Below are 16,729 nucleotides of genomic sequence, written 5' to 3' on the forward strand. Positions count from 1 at the left end.
AGGGGGGAGGGATGGAGATGGAGGGGTGGGGGATGGAGGTGGAGATGGAGGGGTGGAGGGGTGGAGATGGAGGGGTGGGGGTGGAGGTGGAAGGGTCGGGGGTGGAGGTGGAGATGGAGTGGTGGGGGGGTGGAGGTGGAGGGGTGGGGGGGTGGAGGTGGAGGGGTGGGGGTGGAGGTGGAAGGGTCGGGGGTGGAGGTGGAGATGGAGGGGTGGGAGGGTGGAGGTGGAGGGGTGGGGGTGGAGGTGGAAGGGTCGGGGGGTGGAGGTGGAGGGGTGGGGTGGGAGGGTGAAGGTGGAGGGGTGGGGGTGGAGATGGAGGGGTGGGGGGGTGGAGATGGAGGGGTGGGGGGGTGGAGGTGGAGGGGTGGGGGTGGAGGTGGAAGGGTCGGGGGTGGAGGTGGAGATGGAGGGGTGGGGGGGTGGAGGTGGAGGGGTGGGGGTGGAGGTGGAAGGGTCGGGGGGTGGAGGTGGAGGGGTGGGGTGGGGTGGGAGGGTGAAGGTGGAGGGGTGGGGGTGGAGATGGAGGGGTGGGGGGGTGGAGATGGAGGGGTGGGGGGGTGGAGGTGGAGGGGTGCGGGTGGAGGTGGAAGGGTCGGGGGTGGAGATGGAGATGGAGGGGTGGGAGGGTAAAGGTGGAGGGGTGGGGGTGGAGATGGAGGGGTGGGGGGGTGGAGATGGAGGGGTAGGGGGGTGGAGATGGAGGCGTGGGAGGGTGGAGGTGGAGGGGTGGGGGTGGAGATGGAGGGGTGGGGGGGTGGAGATGGAGGGGTGGGGAGGTGGAGGTGGAGGGGTGGGGGGGTGGAGGTGGAGGGGTGGGGGTGGAGGTGGAAGGGTCGGGGGTGGAGGTGGAGATGGAGGGGTCGGGGGTGGAGGTGGAGGGGTGGGGGTGGAGGTGGAAGGGTCGGGGGTGGAGGTGGAGATGGAGGGGTTGGGGGTGGAGGTGGAGGGGTGGGGGTGGAGATGGAGGGTTGGGGGGGTGGAGATGGAGGGTTGGGGGGGTGGAGATGGAGGGGTGAGAGGGTGGAGATGGAGGGGTGGGGGTGGAGGTGGAGGGGTGGGGGGGGTGGAGATGGAGGGGTGGAAGGGTGGAGATGGAGGGGTGGGGGTGGAGGTGGAGGGGTGGGAGGGTGGAGATGGAGGGGTGGGGGGGTGGAGATGGAGGGGTGGGAGGGTGGAGATGGAGGGGTGGGGGTGGAGGTGGACAGGTCGGGGGTGGAGGTGGAGATGGAGGGGTCGGGGGTGGAGGTGGAGGGGTGGGTGCTACCTAAGTAGGGAAAGTGGCTGGGCCCCTCACCCCCTGGACATGGCCTGTGTGGCCAAGTCCCGCCACAGCTCCGCCCTCCCCTTGAGCTCCCCCTCTCCTAGGGCTGCCTTCTGTTTTTTGAACGGTAAGACTCCGTTTTCATCATGGGCACTTCGTAACTGGTTCCGCAGTTGTGAGGGACAGCGGGGCAGTGGTTGTGATGTTTCTACTTTAAGTGCATCTCTCTGGTGTTCCGGCTCCAACTGAGGAGCGGCCGGAGGAGGCAGAGTCAGATTTGGCACCTGACGCAGTTAGGCTCCTGTGAGTGAGAGTTCGCGCTGTGCCCAGCGGCCCCCAACTCCTTCGAGAGGACCTGTGACTGTGCTGTGAGTGTGAGCGACGCTGAGCTGGCTGTCGCGTTTGTGTGCAGGGAGCTCTGGTCCGTGCATGAGTCGGCTCTTCCAGGACTCCGAGCTCCAGCGGGGCGGCGGCTGCCCTCGTGTCCGTGCCCCCAGCACCCCAGAGGACCAAGCAGGTGCTGAGCAGATGCAAGGGCTGATGGCACCAGCTGACTTGGATGTCCCACTATGCTTGGCCAAGCCCAGCTACCCAGGGACTGATTCTCATCTGTGCACAGAATGCGAGACCCCTGGAGCTCCAGAGAGGGACAAATACCAGGCAGGGGCCGCCATCAGCTCCCCTCGGTCCCCGCCGCCTATCAGGGCTTATTCACTGGGGAGCTGAACTCAGTGCTCTGTGGTGACGCCAGTCTTGAAGTTTTTAGAGGGAACTGATGCTAACGACGGCCCGCATGGCCTGAACTCTGGATTTGTCCTGTGTGCCTTTGGGGTTACGCAGCCGAGGAAAACCCACTGTGGGGAAACCGCCAGCTCTTCTGTGCCACGGTCTCTGCCTGGATGTTTCAGGGTGGTTGTCAGCCTTGCATCCTTCACCTTTTGGGATGCTGCTGTCCAAGGCTGCTGGAGAAGTACGATCCCAGAGGAAGGAGGGAGCCCTGGGCAGGAGCCATACCCTCCCCAGGCCCCGGTCACCAGTTGCCCTCAGCCAGACGGAGGAGTCTCAGGTGCCGAGGCTGACCAGCCAGCGGGGGAAGCGGCCCTGGACTTTGTCTTCAGCCAAGTCAGGTGAAGGGCTACTTGTTTGTTTTTCAGAACAAATTAATTAAAAGAAAACTTTGCATCTTCCCAGTGTGTCTTGAGACCTAGTGAACACTGACTCCAGGATCCTGCTGCAGAGAGGACAGAATAGGCGGGAATGCCTCCTCGGGTTGGTGGAGGGCTCAGGTCCTGTACGGCCCAGCCCCAGGGGAGATGGCGGCCAGTGGGGACACGTGGAAGTGCACGCTGCGCCTTTTCCTGCCGGAGGTTTTTGGGTCATGATAAGCCTGCTGGACATTCTGGGTACAGTTTGGAGGGAGAGAGGGCACAGCAGGATTGTTTTGTTTTGTTTTTAACCAGGGAAATCTTTCTTCCTACTTTTTAATGTCAAAACTAGACTAAAGGGATGTGTTTGGACCTGGGCCTGACTGCTCGACAGTCTGTGCCCTTCCTGGAAGGAGCACCACCCGTGGTCTGATTTTCTTGGAGAGACAAAGCAGGAACTAAGACAAGTGAGGCATGCTAAGGCCCGAGGTCCTGCCGGGGGAGCTGGCTTTGGGAGGTGGCTCCACTTCTCCCATTTTCTCTGTGCCGCTTCCTCGTTATGGTGTTAAAGAAAATGTTATCAGATCCAGAAGACATGCCTGGAAAAGTGACATGAAAGATGCGTACAGTGACAAGCGAGTTGCTGACCAACAACGGTGTCAATCAGAGCAAAGGGGCGGGTGGGGCCCAGAGGAGTCTTGGGTTTCGGCAAGAACAGGACGGGGTGGGAGAAACACCGTCTCTTCTGGTCAGGGACGGGGTGGAGTTAGTGTGCCCCAAAGTGTCCGGGACCTGGACTGCGTGTGCCCCGGCTATCACGGCTCCTTTCTCCCTAGAATGGTCGTGCCGCGGCGCCGTGGTTCCCGTGTAGCCAGCACGCTGGAACCCCTGCCTGGGGCCGCCGGCACTGGCGGGCTTCTGAAGCTGCTGGGCGTGGGGAAGGCGGCCAGGCCTGTGTGTGAACCTCGCCGAGGGCAGCCGGCACCGGGCGGTGCGGCCAGGCGGTCGGGGTAAACCTTAAATGGAGGAGTGGCCGGGGCTTCAGCCGAATGGAGTGAAAGGGGAGATTCGGGAACAGGAGGGCACGAAGCTCGGGTCCTTGGCAGTGCTGGGTCCTCGGCGGTGGCAGGCAGTGGGCGAGTGGGCGTTTCCCATTGCCATGTGGCCTCCTCCTGGGCACTAAGGGTCCCCGTGTGGTGCGGCCTGGGGCAGGGACCGAAGCTCACCCCGCCGGATAAAGAGGATGTGAGCAGCAAGTGGAAAGACGGTGTTGCTGGTGGGGCCACAAGTAAAATTTATTCAAGTTAAATTATTTACATCTTTATTCCTAAAGAAGGGGCCTTGCCAGGTATTAGGCCGACAGGGGGAAACAATAATGAGCTGTAATATGCTAAAGGACCTTGTACAAACAGTGTGGTCAGTAATTACCTAATGAAGGTGAAATGCTGGCCCAGCAGATGACTCTAGATGGCTTCTGTCTGAAATACAGAAGTTGCTAGTTGTCTCTTTGAATTCAAGGTTGCTTCCCCAGAAAACCTGATTCAAGTTTCTTTGCCAAATTTTCACTGGAGGAATGAGACTTTAATGCTTGTGCTGGAACTCAGAGAACGTTTTTTCCTTAGAGGATTTCAGATGTTTTAAGTAATCTGAATAAGCAGTGGCTTTGAAAATCTGCCAGTTTGGTGAATTAGATTGTGACATTGAAACCAGGAGGAACGGGGACTTTGATGTCCTTGAAACAAGATCCTAAATGTCAAGGGGAAAAATCTAGGGTTTTTTTCCTCTAAGCAGCAGAAGCAAATAATATTTTTGACTATACAACTTTATTGTATTTCAGTATTATAAAAGGAGATTGCTTGTTTGAGCGTTGGCGCAATAGAAATTCGATGGAGAAGGATGAATTTAGCTCTGAACGTGCTGCATCCGTTTCAGGATGAGCACCGCTGAAGGCCCTATCTGGTTACATGGGCTTTGTTCAAAGAAACAACTGTGATGTCTTTTGGCAGCGTGACCTCATTTTCCTTTTAAAATCTGGTTTTCATGCTACAGACTCATGTTTGACTGCTGGAGATTCATCCTGTGCAAGAAAACCGGACGCGACGACTGTTCTTCCTCGCCGCGATCCAATGAGGCCAAAACGGAGGAGAGTGACCATTGGATTGATGTCCCAGACGGCATCAGGCTCGTTGGAGAGCAGCGCGAGGGGATGGCCACACCCACAGGTAGGGCCGGCTTTAAACCTTCTTTTGATCCTGAAGCGCTTACTGCCGATTACTCACGAGTCCTGTTCTTAGCCGCTCTGGCCCTTTTAGGAGGCTGATGTGTTAGATCTGGGGGCAGAGCTGAAGGCCTGGCCTCCTGGGTCACCTGCAGTGGGAGACTGAGTTAAGGCGGCGGCTCCCTGCCCAGCCCAGCGACACGGTGCCTCCAGAGGCCTGCTCGGGTGGCTTCCTGGTGGTTATTTAAAGGAGCATTTTAAAATGAGCTTGGCTCTGGTGAGAGCTCAGCAGAAATGTTTACTCGGGTGTTCAGTGAGGCACGGTGCACCTGACGGGGAGCTGTTCCCAGGCTTGGCTTCAGTTTTCAAGAACACAAGAGCTATTGTTTGGATTTGGTGTGTTGTCATATTGAGATGACAGTGGCCCAGAGGGCAGAATGAGCAGTGCACCGTGGTGACAGCCCCCACACCCCTCAAGGCTCAGCCTGACCCCTCAGTCCAGGCTGGGGGGATCTTCTCCCTGGCCTGGCTGTCTGAGAGCTGTCGTGCGTCTTGTAATGGAAGGAAGTGCCTGCTGCCTGTTCTTGGCTTTGCCTGCATTGCTGCCATCCTTGCCTGACTCTGAGAGTTCCGTCTTCACTAGACAAGGTGAACGCACGCACTGACCACCCGCGGGCGGGAAGGTGTGAGTCCAATGGTGAGGGTGCCGGCCTGGTACCACAGTGACCAGAACCAGGCAGGCTTCCAAAGCCGAAAGCTAGAGGCTCGTCTGAGAACTTCAGTGACACTCCTCCCAGCTCCTAATCTGGACTTTCTCGGCCTTGCCCTAAGCTGGCATCCACCGTCACTGGCCTGGACTGTGGGGGCTCGATAGGCAGAGGCCACGCTCTAGACTGTCTGTGCTGCTGTCCCCGGGCCGCCCGCTTGGGGCTGTGTCCAGGGTTTGAGTCCTGCGGCGTGCGTCCGAGGGTGAGGATCGTAGCTGTGCCGTCTGTGGAACTCGGCATTTGCACGTCTGCTTCTGCAGAGGAATATTTGTGCTGCGACTGTGGCAGGTGTCTCGTAAGTGCCCCCAGACCCAGCGGTTCTGAGCCACAGCTCCGCTGACGGGCCCTTGCGCTCGTGAACAACGTGAAGTTGGCTGGGTGGGTGGTGGTGTTCCCGTGTGGTTGCCCCGCAGTGTCTGGGTTTAGTTCTGCAGGTTTAGAAAGTTGATTTTTGTCACTGCCCTTGTCAGTGACTGTTGACGAGCAGGAGGCTGAGCCTGTCCCTCCGAGTTAGTCTCCCCATGCCCGGAGCGCCTCGTCTTTCCAACGCCTGCATTCTCTTGACTGCCAGACGCAGATCTGGGTTCCCTGGTCTGTGTCCACTCAAGGAAGGAGGCGAGTCATGGGCCGGTCACTCGCTGGGAGCGAGAAGTGAGGAGAGGACTTGAGGAAGTGCTCATCTGGTCCTGCCCTGCGAAGGGGACACAGGAGGGGGCCTGCTTCCTCGCTAAGGGGGAGGACGATGGGCAGGTGCCCGGGCTGACTGGCCGTTCACTTCCCAGCGGGAGGTTGTCAAGTCTTTCGGGCTCAGCCTGGCTGCACATTAGCCGCCTATGACCACGCGGACCCGGCATCGGTCGGCTCCTCTGAGCCCAGGAGCCTGCTGTGCGTCAGGTTCGAGGGAGGCGGCCTGCGGAGGAAGCTCTGCCTCCAGCCTGGCGGCCAGAACCGTTTCCAGACTTCCCGGAGCCTCCCGGCCAAGGAGCCCGCCTCTCGCCATGTCCTGGCAGATCACCGCCTGGGGGTGAGGCTCGCCAGTCGAGGGCAGGCGCCCACGTCCAGCTCCGGGGTGTCACTGTCCCTCCCGGGCCCCGCGAGTGTGGGCGCGTCATGGAACCTCCGCACGGTGTGGGTTACCACGCGCGTGGGGCTGCCGCGAGGATCCCCCGGGTGGCACCTGCCCAGGATGGTGGGTCAGAGCCACGCTCTGAATGGTGTCACTGCGCGATTCCCCCCTTCTCCGTAGCCTGCAGAACCTCGCTGGCTTCCCGCGAGTCCTGGAGACGTGGACGGCTCTGCCACCGAGGCCCTTTGGGGCTTCCTCCCACCCTGGACTGGAAAGAATAGGAAGGGATCTGCTGAAAAGCTCTGAAGCTGGGCGGGGGTGCTTCCAGTTTTCCTCGTCTTGCTCCTGATTTCCTCAAGGAAAGAGAGGGGCTGTGTTGGGCAGCCGGCCCCTCCCCACGTCTGCTGTCCTCCCGGTTATGCCGTCCATGGGCTGTTCTCGATGTTCTAGCCCAGCTTCCAGGCAGCTGCTTTCGAGGCCCTTTGGGGCGATGAAATCTGCTGTCAGAACTTAGGTCTTTGAAATCAGTGATAGTTTTTTTTATTGGGGTAAAATGTGCATAAAATCAAGTTTACCATTTTAACTATTTTTTGTATTGGCCCTGAGCTAACATCTGTTGCCAGTCTTTTGTTTTTTCCTTTTCCCCCTAAAGTCCCAGCACGTAGTCGTATATCCTAGTTGTAGGTGACGCTAGTTCTTCTGTGTGGGATGCCTCCTCAGCATGGCTGGATGAGTGGTGTGTAGGTCCCTGTCCAGGATCCAAACCGGGGGAGCCCCAGGCTGCCGAAGTGGAGCATGTGAGCTTAACCGCTCGGCCACGGGGCCGGCCTCTTAACTATTATTTGTGTACAGTTCAATGGCACTAAGCACATTCACACCGTTGTGTAACCATCCAGCTCCAGAATTTTCTCATCTTCCCAAACTGAAACTCCGTCCCCACTAAACACTGCCAGCCGCCTGCCCCCAGCCCCTGGCACCACCGTCTACTTTCAATCTCTGTGGATGTGTTGGCTCTAGGGGCCTCGTATGAGAGGAATCTTACAGCATTTGTCCTTTTGCAACAGGCTCATCTCATTCATCGTAACGTCCTCAAGGTCCATCCGCATGTCAGCATGTCCTTCCTTCTTAAGGCTGACTAACACCCCATCGTGTGGACGGACCACATTTTTCTTATCCGTTCGTCTGTGGGTGGACGCTTGGCTTGTCTCCACCTGTTGGCTGTTGTGAAGAACGTCTGCTGCTGTGATGCGGGTGTAGAGAGCCCTTCAGGATCCTGCTTTTGGTTCTCTACCGTGTGCACCCACAAGTGGATTGCAGGGTCCTCTGGGTGCCGGTGGGTTTTGGAACCACGACAGAAGCTACTTTCCCCGTGACCATCTTGGCTTTGCTGTTGAACTGGGCAGGAGCCAGTGGAAGGGGCTAGTGGCATCCAGTCCAACTTCCAGATTCTGCGTCAGCAGACGCTTGTCTTGAGAAGGCCAGGCAGAGCTGGGAAGTGCTGGGCCGACACTGATAAGCTTGTTTTTCAGCTCGCTTGGTGCAGCTACAGCCCTGTGTCTGCGCTCAGCTTTTCCTCAGCCTCCTTCACTGTAGCACGCTGCATGACATTGTGTGTCACTGCTCTTGCAGTTAACTGTGTCACGATTGCCACGGGGAGGCCTCTGATCCCAGGGGACTCTGCCGGTGGCCCTCTCGGAGGGTTTCCACCTGACCTGGCCTGGGGCACCTGTACTCCAGGGCCCGCGGCCTCTGTGAGTTGGCCCCGCGGAGGGTCAGGGCGCCCCTTGGCTTGGCTGGATGTGAGAGTGGCTTGGGGAGGTGTTGCGAGGTCACGCCGTGGTATCCAGAGCCCGTCGCCTTCCCGGGCGGGCCCTGGTGGAGGCTCCCGCGGCTCTCCTCCGGAGTCCAGATGGCCCCATCATGTCCCCCATCCACCTTTACCGTGGCCATGACCCTCTTTCTAGAAGACAGTCTCAGCAGTTGCCTCTTGTGCTTAAAGCCTTTCCGTGGGGCTGTGCTGCTCCAGGGACACAGCCCATGAGAGCTCTGTGCCCTCCTCTCTGCTCTCCGGCTGCCCTGGCCCCTCCACGCCTGCCAGTGCAGCTGCCTCTCCTGAAACGCCCTCCTGGGCTGCGACGACCCAGCCTGGGCTCAGCCGGGGGGTGGCCGGCCCGAGTGCCTTTGTCATGCAGACACGCATGCCCCTCCACGCGGCCCTGATACTTAGCCAACATGGAAGTCCCAGTGAGGCCCAGCCGCTGTCACTGTGCGTGCCCTCCACCATCAGAGGCCCTGATTACCAGGCAGCTAGCAAGGCCCGGGTCTTCCCTCACCAGCCGTTTAGAGATAAATGGCTGTCACAGGAGGGGATGGAGCCTCTTCAGCCATAGGAACGACCAGATCGGGGTGGGAGGAGCCTCCCTGAGGCAGGGACCTGGGGGTGCAGAGGAAGGAACACTGTGTCCTGGATGTCATGCTCACTGGGGAATCCGGGGCCCTGGAAACGTTTACCATATTTTAGAGAACCACGCACACACGTGCGCTTGCACATGGATACACATGCACACACGCATGCACATGTGCACACAGTACATTTTATCGAGAGAGCTTTAAGGCTCGTGTGGCTCTGCGGGTCTCTTGCTCTCCATCTTCCACGTGGTGCTTTCGTATCCAAACGCCAGATCCCGTGTGAGCTCCCACTGCCGTTTGTGCCTCAGAGCGGGTAGATGACGCGTCGGCTCCGATCTGCCTCTGGCTCCGCATGTGCAGAGTCCCCCGTGGGACCTGGGGTCCAACCCATGAGAACCGTGATCACGGTGTGGTGCACCTTCGGCTGCCCTTTCTGCTCCTCCCGCACCAGGTGGACGTGCCGCACAGCAGGCCCTGGGCCAGGCGAGGACGTGTTTGTCTGGGAACAGTTTTTCTTTTTTTGAATGCCCTCTGTCATCTTAAAACTCGAGTTTGAGAGATTAAGAAGATGTACGTCCAGTGGTTAGCAGTTTCCTGTCACGGCAGAGGTGAAGGAGCAGAGCCCGTGGCCATGAGGCCTGTCAGGCGGCCAGGTGCACTTCCTGTTTCTAGAATGCATTCTGTGCGTGCTTACTTTTTAGAAGTTGTGTCTGTTCTGATCGGTTAATGATGCCGACAGTTGTTTCCAGCAAACCTTTGAGGATCACACTTGAACAGGTGCTGGCCGTGGCTTTGTGGATAAAATACTTAAAATACGTAATGCAACCCTTGGCTTGGGTTCACAGCGAACAGAACATCTGCCATAGTGGATCGAATTGTGAATTGTCCTTGTTTAAAGTCAAAATGCTTCAAATATCGGTAATGTCCTGTGGCTGAACTAATCTCTGAATGCATCTATGGTGCGAGATGCTCCAGGCTTCTGGCGGGGCCGGGTGGATTGCGCACGGCCACCCGGGGAAGACTGGGGCTCCAGAGGAGCTGCAGACAGAGGCCCGGGCCCAGCCGTGGAAACGATGTGGCGATGGCCTTCTTGGTGGAGAGTCTCACAGAGGGCTTTGCAGAAACAATTAGCTTGGGCTGAAAATGCGTTCTGGGAAAAGCAAAAAAGACCACAGGAAACTGATGCTTGGCAGGAAGTCGGCTTCTGAGGACCTCCTGTGTGTCTCGCGTGGACTGTGGTCATAGCTCGGTGGAGAGTGAGTGAGCACCATGACCGCTGCCTTTTCAGGGGTCCAGCTGTGCGTAATTTGAGAGATGGTGCACTTGCCGTTGCCCAGTTCTTTGTCGTCGAGCTCACGGCGCTTTCTCGGGAGAGTCACTGCTTTTCCTCACATGTCATTAATGTTGCAGCGTCGTCCTGAGAGGCGGCATTCCAAGGGCACCGTGCCCGAGAGGCACACGGTCCCGAGAGCAAGCACAGAGGGGCTGCCCTTGGCCGGTCTTTTCTCTGTGGTTTTGTGAGTCCCGAGGGGACACTCCCCAAAGATGATGAATATGCTGTTTGTGGAAACAGAGCTTGCGGTGTTGCTAGAAATGATTATCTTCCCGTCTGTAACCTCGCCTAAACCCTTGGTCTTTTTCACTTGGACTTTTTATATTATTCAGGGAGCTCGCTAGAGTTCCTTCTTTTTTTAAGAACACGTGTTCACTGCTCATGAATTTACAGATGTTCGGGGACCAGCGGTGGGTTACTAGTTGATGCTGGAAGCCTGGTTGGTGTTCTTCTCACGGCAGCTGCCAAAGGCCCGGGGCCTGGGGTGGGTGCAGGTGCTGCCACTCGCCAGGTCTCAGGGGAGACAGGCTTGGAGGGGCTCACCCCTACCCGCCTCTGCAAGGCCTTTGGAGATTCTGGGGGGGTCTCCTGTTGCCCCACAGTCTCTGGGATGGTCTCTCCTAAGTGGAGTTGACTTGGTGTTTTTCATCATTAATTAAAATAAATGTGACGTATTAACCCAGAACCAGGAGTAACGACTCTGAGCTGATGGAGGACGTTCCTCAGGTGAACTGAAGATGCCCGGGGGCAGCTGCCCTCCCAGAGCCGAGTCCCTCACGCCCGTCTGTCGTCTCTCGGCACCAGGACCTCCCCTGTGCACGCCTGGTCACAGCAGATTTGTTACTGTTTTATCAGAGCGTTAGTGGTCTTTCTGTTTAACTGTGTGCTTTATAACACGTGCCGTATGATTGAGGCGATCAGGTGGCCAGACTCCTCCAGAGAAATTGCGTTTGTCACGTGTAGTCAGTGGAGACACGCTGAGTCACCAGGACTCCAGACCTGAGCCCGGTCTACAGGTCCCTCCACGCGTCTCCCAGCTGTGCTGCGAGGGCTGTCTGGGGGGACGGTCTCCACTCTGTGTGGACTGTTCCCACTGCATAGAAATCCTCCCCCTCTTGCCTTGCCCGCTGCCTGGTTAAAATCCTGCCGTCTGTCCAGGACCAGGAAGATACCGCCTGCTTCGAGAAGCAGACCCCGTGTCCGCTCTTCAGTCTCGTCTCTGGGCCTGTGCCTACGCTCCGACAGAGCGCCTGCTGGCTTCATCTCTGGTGAGTTGGGCTCCTGGGTCCCTAGAGGCCTGAGCGCGTGAGGACAGGGAGCGTCTCCTTCCCCTGCGTCCAACACAGGTCAGGCTGGGCTGAGGTGCTGATCCCTCGGCCTTCTGCGGGGTCTGGGACAGCCCGGACCCATCACCCTCGTGTTCCGTGGGCACGTCGTGGAAATGCTCGGGACGCACTGCGCCAGCGCCTAGGGTGGGCGATCGACCGACTTGCCAAAACGAATGGCAAATAGTGTTCAGTGGTCTGGAAGTGATTCTGTTAGAGAAGAGGAGCATTCCACTGACGGATCTGAGGGAAGTGGAGAAAAGGAAGAGGTTTTACTACCCGAACATTAAAACTGCAGCAGAAATCACCATGAAGATTAACTGCAAACAAAAAACTAGGCCAAGGTTGCCACAAGACAAGAGACGTGGCCTGTGTATGTTTGGCTCTCACAAAGCAGAATCAACAGGATGGACGCCTCAACAGAAAGTCGGTTGTAAAGTGTGCAGAGGTGACACGCCACCATAAATAAGGACAAGAAATGCTGTGCTGTAAATAAATGGAAATGAGAAATGTCACTTTAAAAAGGAGATCTCTTTTGTCTCGAGTTTTATGGACAAAAACGCAAGCCCCACTGCTGGTAGGAACGTCATTCCTTTTAGCTGTGCTGGAAGACGAGTTGACGATGTGGATAGAAATCTTCAAATATTTTGTTTTCAGTCAACAATCTCCACTTCCAGGAATTTAAACTAAGGAATTAATAAAAAATTGTCACAAAGCTTCATGAACCAAGATGTTCATCGCAGTCATTATTTATCATGATGACTATTTGGGGAAAGGCAAAGTCACAGTGTTAGGGGTTCAGAGAAACTGTTCAGTTGTTAGGGTGACAATTCTGCCACGCCTCATGCTATAAGAATGGAAACAGCCAATTATAAAACAATGTACTATGATAGCAATTTTGTAAACACAAAGGATGTGCAGTTTTGATAAAAGCCTTAAGATTTGCACCAAAATGTGAATGTTTTTTATCGCATGTTTGTGATTTGTTTTCCTGCGTGAGAAGCCTGATTATGTCTGTGAGGACACCCATTTCCTGAAGCAGGACGTGAGACTGGACCCCCAGGAGTGAGGATGGCCTCGTCCTGTGCTGACCCTGTTCCCGGATGTCTCCGGAAGGTTCCTCACACAGGCCCTGTTTCTGCAGGGACTGTCCTCAGCCTCGCTGTCTCGCTGGAACCCCGCCCGCCCGTGCTTCCCCCAAAGGTGGGAGCTTGCCCCCTATTTTGAGGGGAGAACATCGTGGGAGAATTTTCCTGGAACTTAGCAGGTGGCCCTCGGGGAAAGGGCTAGGTATGGATAAAGCCATGGGAAATAGGAATGGCCAGCCTCCCCAGGCCTCCCTCTCCCCTAGAACCCCCAGGCACAGCAGCAGCCCCAGGCCAGGGCTGGGCACCCCAGAAGACTGGTGCTGGGTCTGGCCAGACAGAGCCACAGAGAGCCAGGCTCAGGTCATCAGCCCTCCCGGAGCCCCGCTTCCCTCCGACCCACCCCTGCCCCGGAGCTCCTGCCAGCCCCTCTGCCCTGCACCACCCCACGGCTCCTCCTCTGTGACCCTGCCTGACCCTCCGACAGCCTGAGCAAGCACCTGGTCACCTTGGCCTGGTGTCCTCCCCTCTGGGGCGCTGGCATGCGGTGTCCGATTATCTGCCAGCTTTCATGTCCTTCCTGGGGGTGGGCTTCGGGGGAACAGGGTCCGCAGACCAGGCTGTCCTCCCCGTGCCCTGTTTCCTTGTTCTGTTTCCGGATCTTGTTAAACTGTCTCCACAGTCAGGCTTCCAGGGCTCAAGGAGGTGAGGTTTTCTCGAGCAGCAAAGAGGGAAAATCCACAGGCTCCGTGGCTGATGCTCCAAGAGTGGGAAAGAGGTGAACTTTGATCGTCTTTTTTAGAAAGAAAAAAAAAGTGTCTTCACCAGGTATATGGTGCAGGGGAGGTAAATAATTTCCCTCTGCCCTTCTGAGTTCTCGGCTGGGGCCCCTGTGACAAAAGGCGGATTAACTAGAGAAGACAAACGAGGTTATTAGCACGTGTGCCCATGTGCATGTGGAGATGGGGGATGAGGGACCCTCCCTCCCTTAGAACCGGCTTCATAGCATCTTTGGCCAAAGACAGGAGGTGACCAGGAAAAGCAGGAGGAAGGTTTGTCAGCAGACGTAGAGCTTCTGAATCACTGGGTGTAAAGTGTTCATCCTACTCCCTCCTGGGGAGGGGTGGGCACCTCTGTAAATTGACTTCTTGCTTTTAGGCAGAGGGCGGAGGGCAGAGCTTTTCTTGTATCTGCCTTTTCCTCAGTTGCCTTCAGCTCAAAATAACCCGTCCGCCTAGGTGGCACGTTTGGGGTGGCGAGTTCTTCATACCTTCAGCTGTCACTTCCACGTCATCATCACCAGGGGTCGTGTGGCTGGGAGGTGGTCCTGCCCTGGTTGGTGGCCCCCTGGTAATTCAGCTGTGAAGTGACCACGTCCTCTGTTCTTTGAGTTTTCAGGCCGTGTTGCGGCCCCTCGGAGTGGCACTGACATGTGTCTCTGTCCCCGTATTTCTTGTAAATTGCTGATTTGTAAGACCTGGACCAGCTCCCGGATCTGTTTTTAAGACGACGTCAGAGTGGCGCCCTCCATCCGAGAAGCGTTGACGTCTGCTCGTGTTTTGGGGGTGTCGGCAGCCGCTGGTGGTCCCTGTTCAGAGTTGTTAATTCGCGCCTGAGTCGCAGATGTCCCCCTTCTGTCCCTCCTTTCTCGTTCATTAGCTGGGCTCACTGATGAAGAGAAGCAGCCCTTCCTGCCTCGTTGCTACGTTGCGTTCCAGTCGTAGGGAGGCAGGAGAGGCTTCGTTCTCTCTGTTTGACTTGCCGGTTTCTAGAATAATGAGTTTGCTCTTTAGCATCTTTTAAAGGGAGGTGGTGAGGGTTTTAAAAAATATTTTAAACTGTTAAAAAAACAAAACTCAGCTGAGGTAATTTTAAAGATCTTTCTGGCTTTGTCCAGTGATTCATGAGTCGGGCAGCATCCGATCTGGCAGATAGAAAGGAGCCCGAGGAGCTGTCAGAAGGAGACTTTTCTGGGCAGAAGGGAGTGGGAACAAGGAAGTGATTCCAGGCAAAAACGCAGGTTGGTTGTGGCAAGGTCGCTTTCCTTTAGGGGCTGGCCAGGGTCCAGCAGGCAGAGGACCTCCTCAGAGCTGACCAGGCGATTCCTGACTGACTGGTGTAATGTTCCACTTCTGCAGGAGCCAAGACTGTAATCAGGTCCCGGTCTGGTGACGTGGGACTGAGCATAAGCGACTCCATTCGGGCCTACTGTCTTGTTTTTAACAGAACTAAGAGATTTTAGTATTTTCTATATTTTAGCCCATCATAGCTGTTCTTATGGGTCACATCGTCCTGCTGGGGGCCATGGGGGCCCCTTTGCACTGGCTTCTGAATCCGCTCACCGTGTCCAGGAGTTGGGCGGTCTCCTCACCCTGAGAAGGACTCTAGCTGGGAACCAGGAAACACCCGTCTCCACGGGGTCACCATTGCTTCCGGGCCTTTCCAGTGGACAGGCCTAGGATATAGGAGACATCTTAACTTTAAATGTATTTATATGTGAGTTCATACAATGGAATACTACTTAGCATTAAAAACTAACAAGCTGCTTGTTCGGGGCCGGGGATTGACTGCAGAGGTGGGGGCACTTTTTGAGTGATGGATGTATTCGTCAGAAGTCCTCTGCCGCATGCGGAGAGGAGCGCATTTTATGATGTGCTGGTTGTACCTCACGGTTGGTCTAGAAAAGAGAAACATTTCCGGGTTCGTTCTGATGCTTTCAGTTCAGTTTGGGGCCGCTTAGATCTTGGATTGAAACCTTCCTTTTCCCGTGCCCCAAATCCCCGTTCCCAGCGTCAACAACATAATTGCTCGTTTGCTGTTTCCCACATGCGTGTCCCGTTGTGTCAGCCGGCAGGACCCTCTCTGTCACAAGTGACGTGACGGCCGAGTGGCTGGAAGGTCCATTTTCGGCCTGTGGGGTCCTGGGGTCCATCCCACCAGGGAGATCCACCGTGTTTTGAAGTCCCCTGGAGTCCTCTCTGCATGTGATGCCACCAACCTGGTAAACAAGTGCCTTTGTTTTATCATTGGTTTCTCAGTGGTGGCTGTTTTAGATTTCCACTTTGTCTTGTAATTATGTGAGGTGATTGCATCCTTCCAAACCCAAATAGCACACTCAGAGCTGTCTAGGCTCTACCCGTCTCTCCTCCCTGTTCCCTCCGTCCTCCGTACTAACCCTTTTTTCTTTTTGAGTTTTGACGTCTCCTTCAGTTGAGTGTGTGTCAGTATAAGTGTATGCACACGCATATTTACATCTCCTGTTTCTTGTTAAATGGCTGATACTGTGCACACTTGCCCGCACCGTGCTTTCTTCAACCTGACGGACTCTTCACGTCGCTCTCTGCCAGGTGGCGGCCGTGATAATGGGCCTCTCGGGTCTCCCACTGCGGGGAGTGGAGCTGCACGGTGGCCGAGCCCTACTGTCACCAGAGGGCCCACTTCCCACGGCTGCCGCCAGCAGCCACTGCCTGGGTCTGTCTCTGAGCCCAGTGCTCCTCTCCATCTGGTCCCGCCTCCTCACCAGGCAGGAGGTTAGACCAGGGGTGAGCGATCACCTGGGGGTCACCTGGGGGTCCCGGGCCGTCTGCACATGGGCTCCCAGGTTAGCGGCACCGTCTGCCTCTTGAAGGCCAGGCTGTCCCCAGGGCCCCAAGAATCCCAGGAGGACAATCCTGGAGCCCATCCTGCCCAAGCACTCGCAGGTCCCCTGGGAGAGGTGGCCCTGGATCCCTGCCAGCGCCCTTGATGCATGATTGTCGGTGAGCCTTGCTTCCCGGGAGAGTGGAGTGTGTCAGCGTGTCTGTGTGTGAGGGTGTGTAAAACCCGAAACAGAGCGTTGTCCTTCGGCTCACCTGGCAGCGCAGAAAGACGGAGGTCACAGCGTCTCTCTTGCAGGTTCCCGAGATCACCTTCCTACGGAACTCTGTGCAGCGCGGCTGGCGGCTTTGTCCGGGGGACAGACGCCGTCTTTGTTCATTCGGTGGAGGTCAGTCTCGCCAGCGCTTTCAGACCCCCTGGCTTGGGAGAGCGGGCTCTGGGAACGCCTGTGGGCTTTCCTCCTTCAGGTGCTCGGGGCGCAGGGGTCTCTGCGGCTGTGTCGGCTCGTCCTGTTAGCCGT

The 16,729-nt window shown here is 56.7% G+C and overlaps 1 protein-coding gene across 10 annotated transcripts in view; it reads left to right on the top strand.

The window, feature by feature from the left end:
* Positions 1–16,729, top strand: part of MCF2L (MCF.2 cell line derived transforming sequence like) — a 181,294-nt gene that overhangs the window by 3,413 nt on the left and 161,152 nt on the right. For 9 of the 10 annotated variants that reach the window (XM_023621868.2, XM_070240482.1, XM_070240493.1 and 6 more), the window contains one exon: positions 4,459–4,631. In XM_023621868.2, coding sequence (XP_023477636.2) covers positions 4,463–4,631 — 169 coding nt within the window. In that variant the 5' untranslated portion in view covers positions 4,459–4,462. Of the gene's footprint in view, positions 1–1,676; positions 2,392–4,458; positions 4,632–16,729 lie in introns of those variants that run through there. The other variant, XM_023621869.2, reaches the window with a different exon arrangement.

This window comes from Equus caballus, chromosome 17 (assembly GCF_041296265.1).
Source record: "Equus caballus isolate H_3958 breed thoroughbred chromosome 17, TB-T2T, whole genome shotgun sequence".
NCBI classification, from domain to species: Eukaryota; Metazoa; Chordata; class Mammalia; order Perissodactyla; family Equidae; genus Equus; species Equus caballus.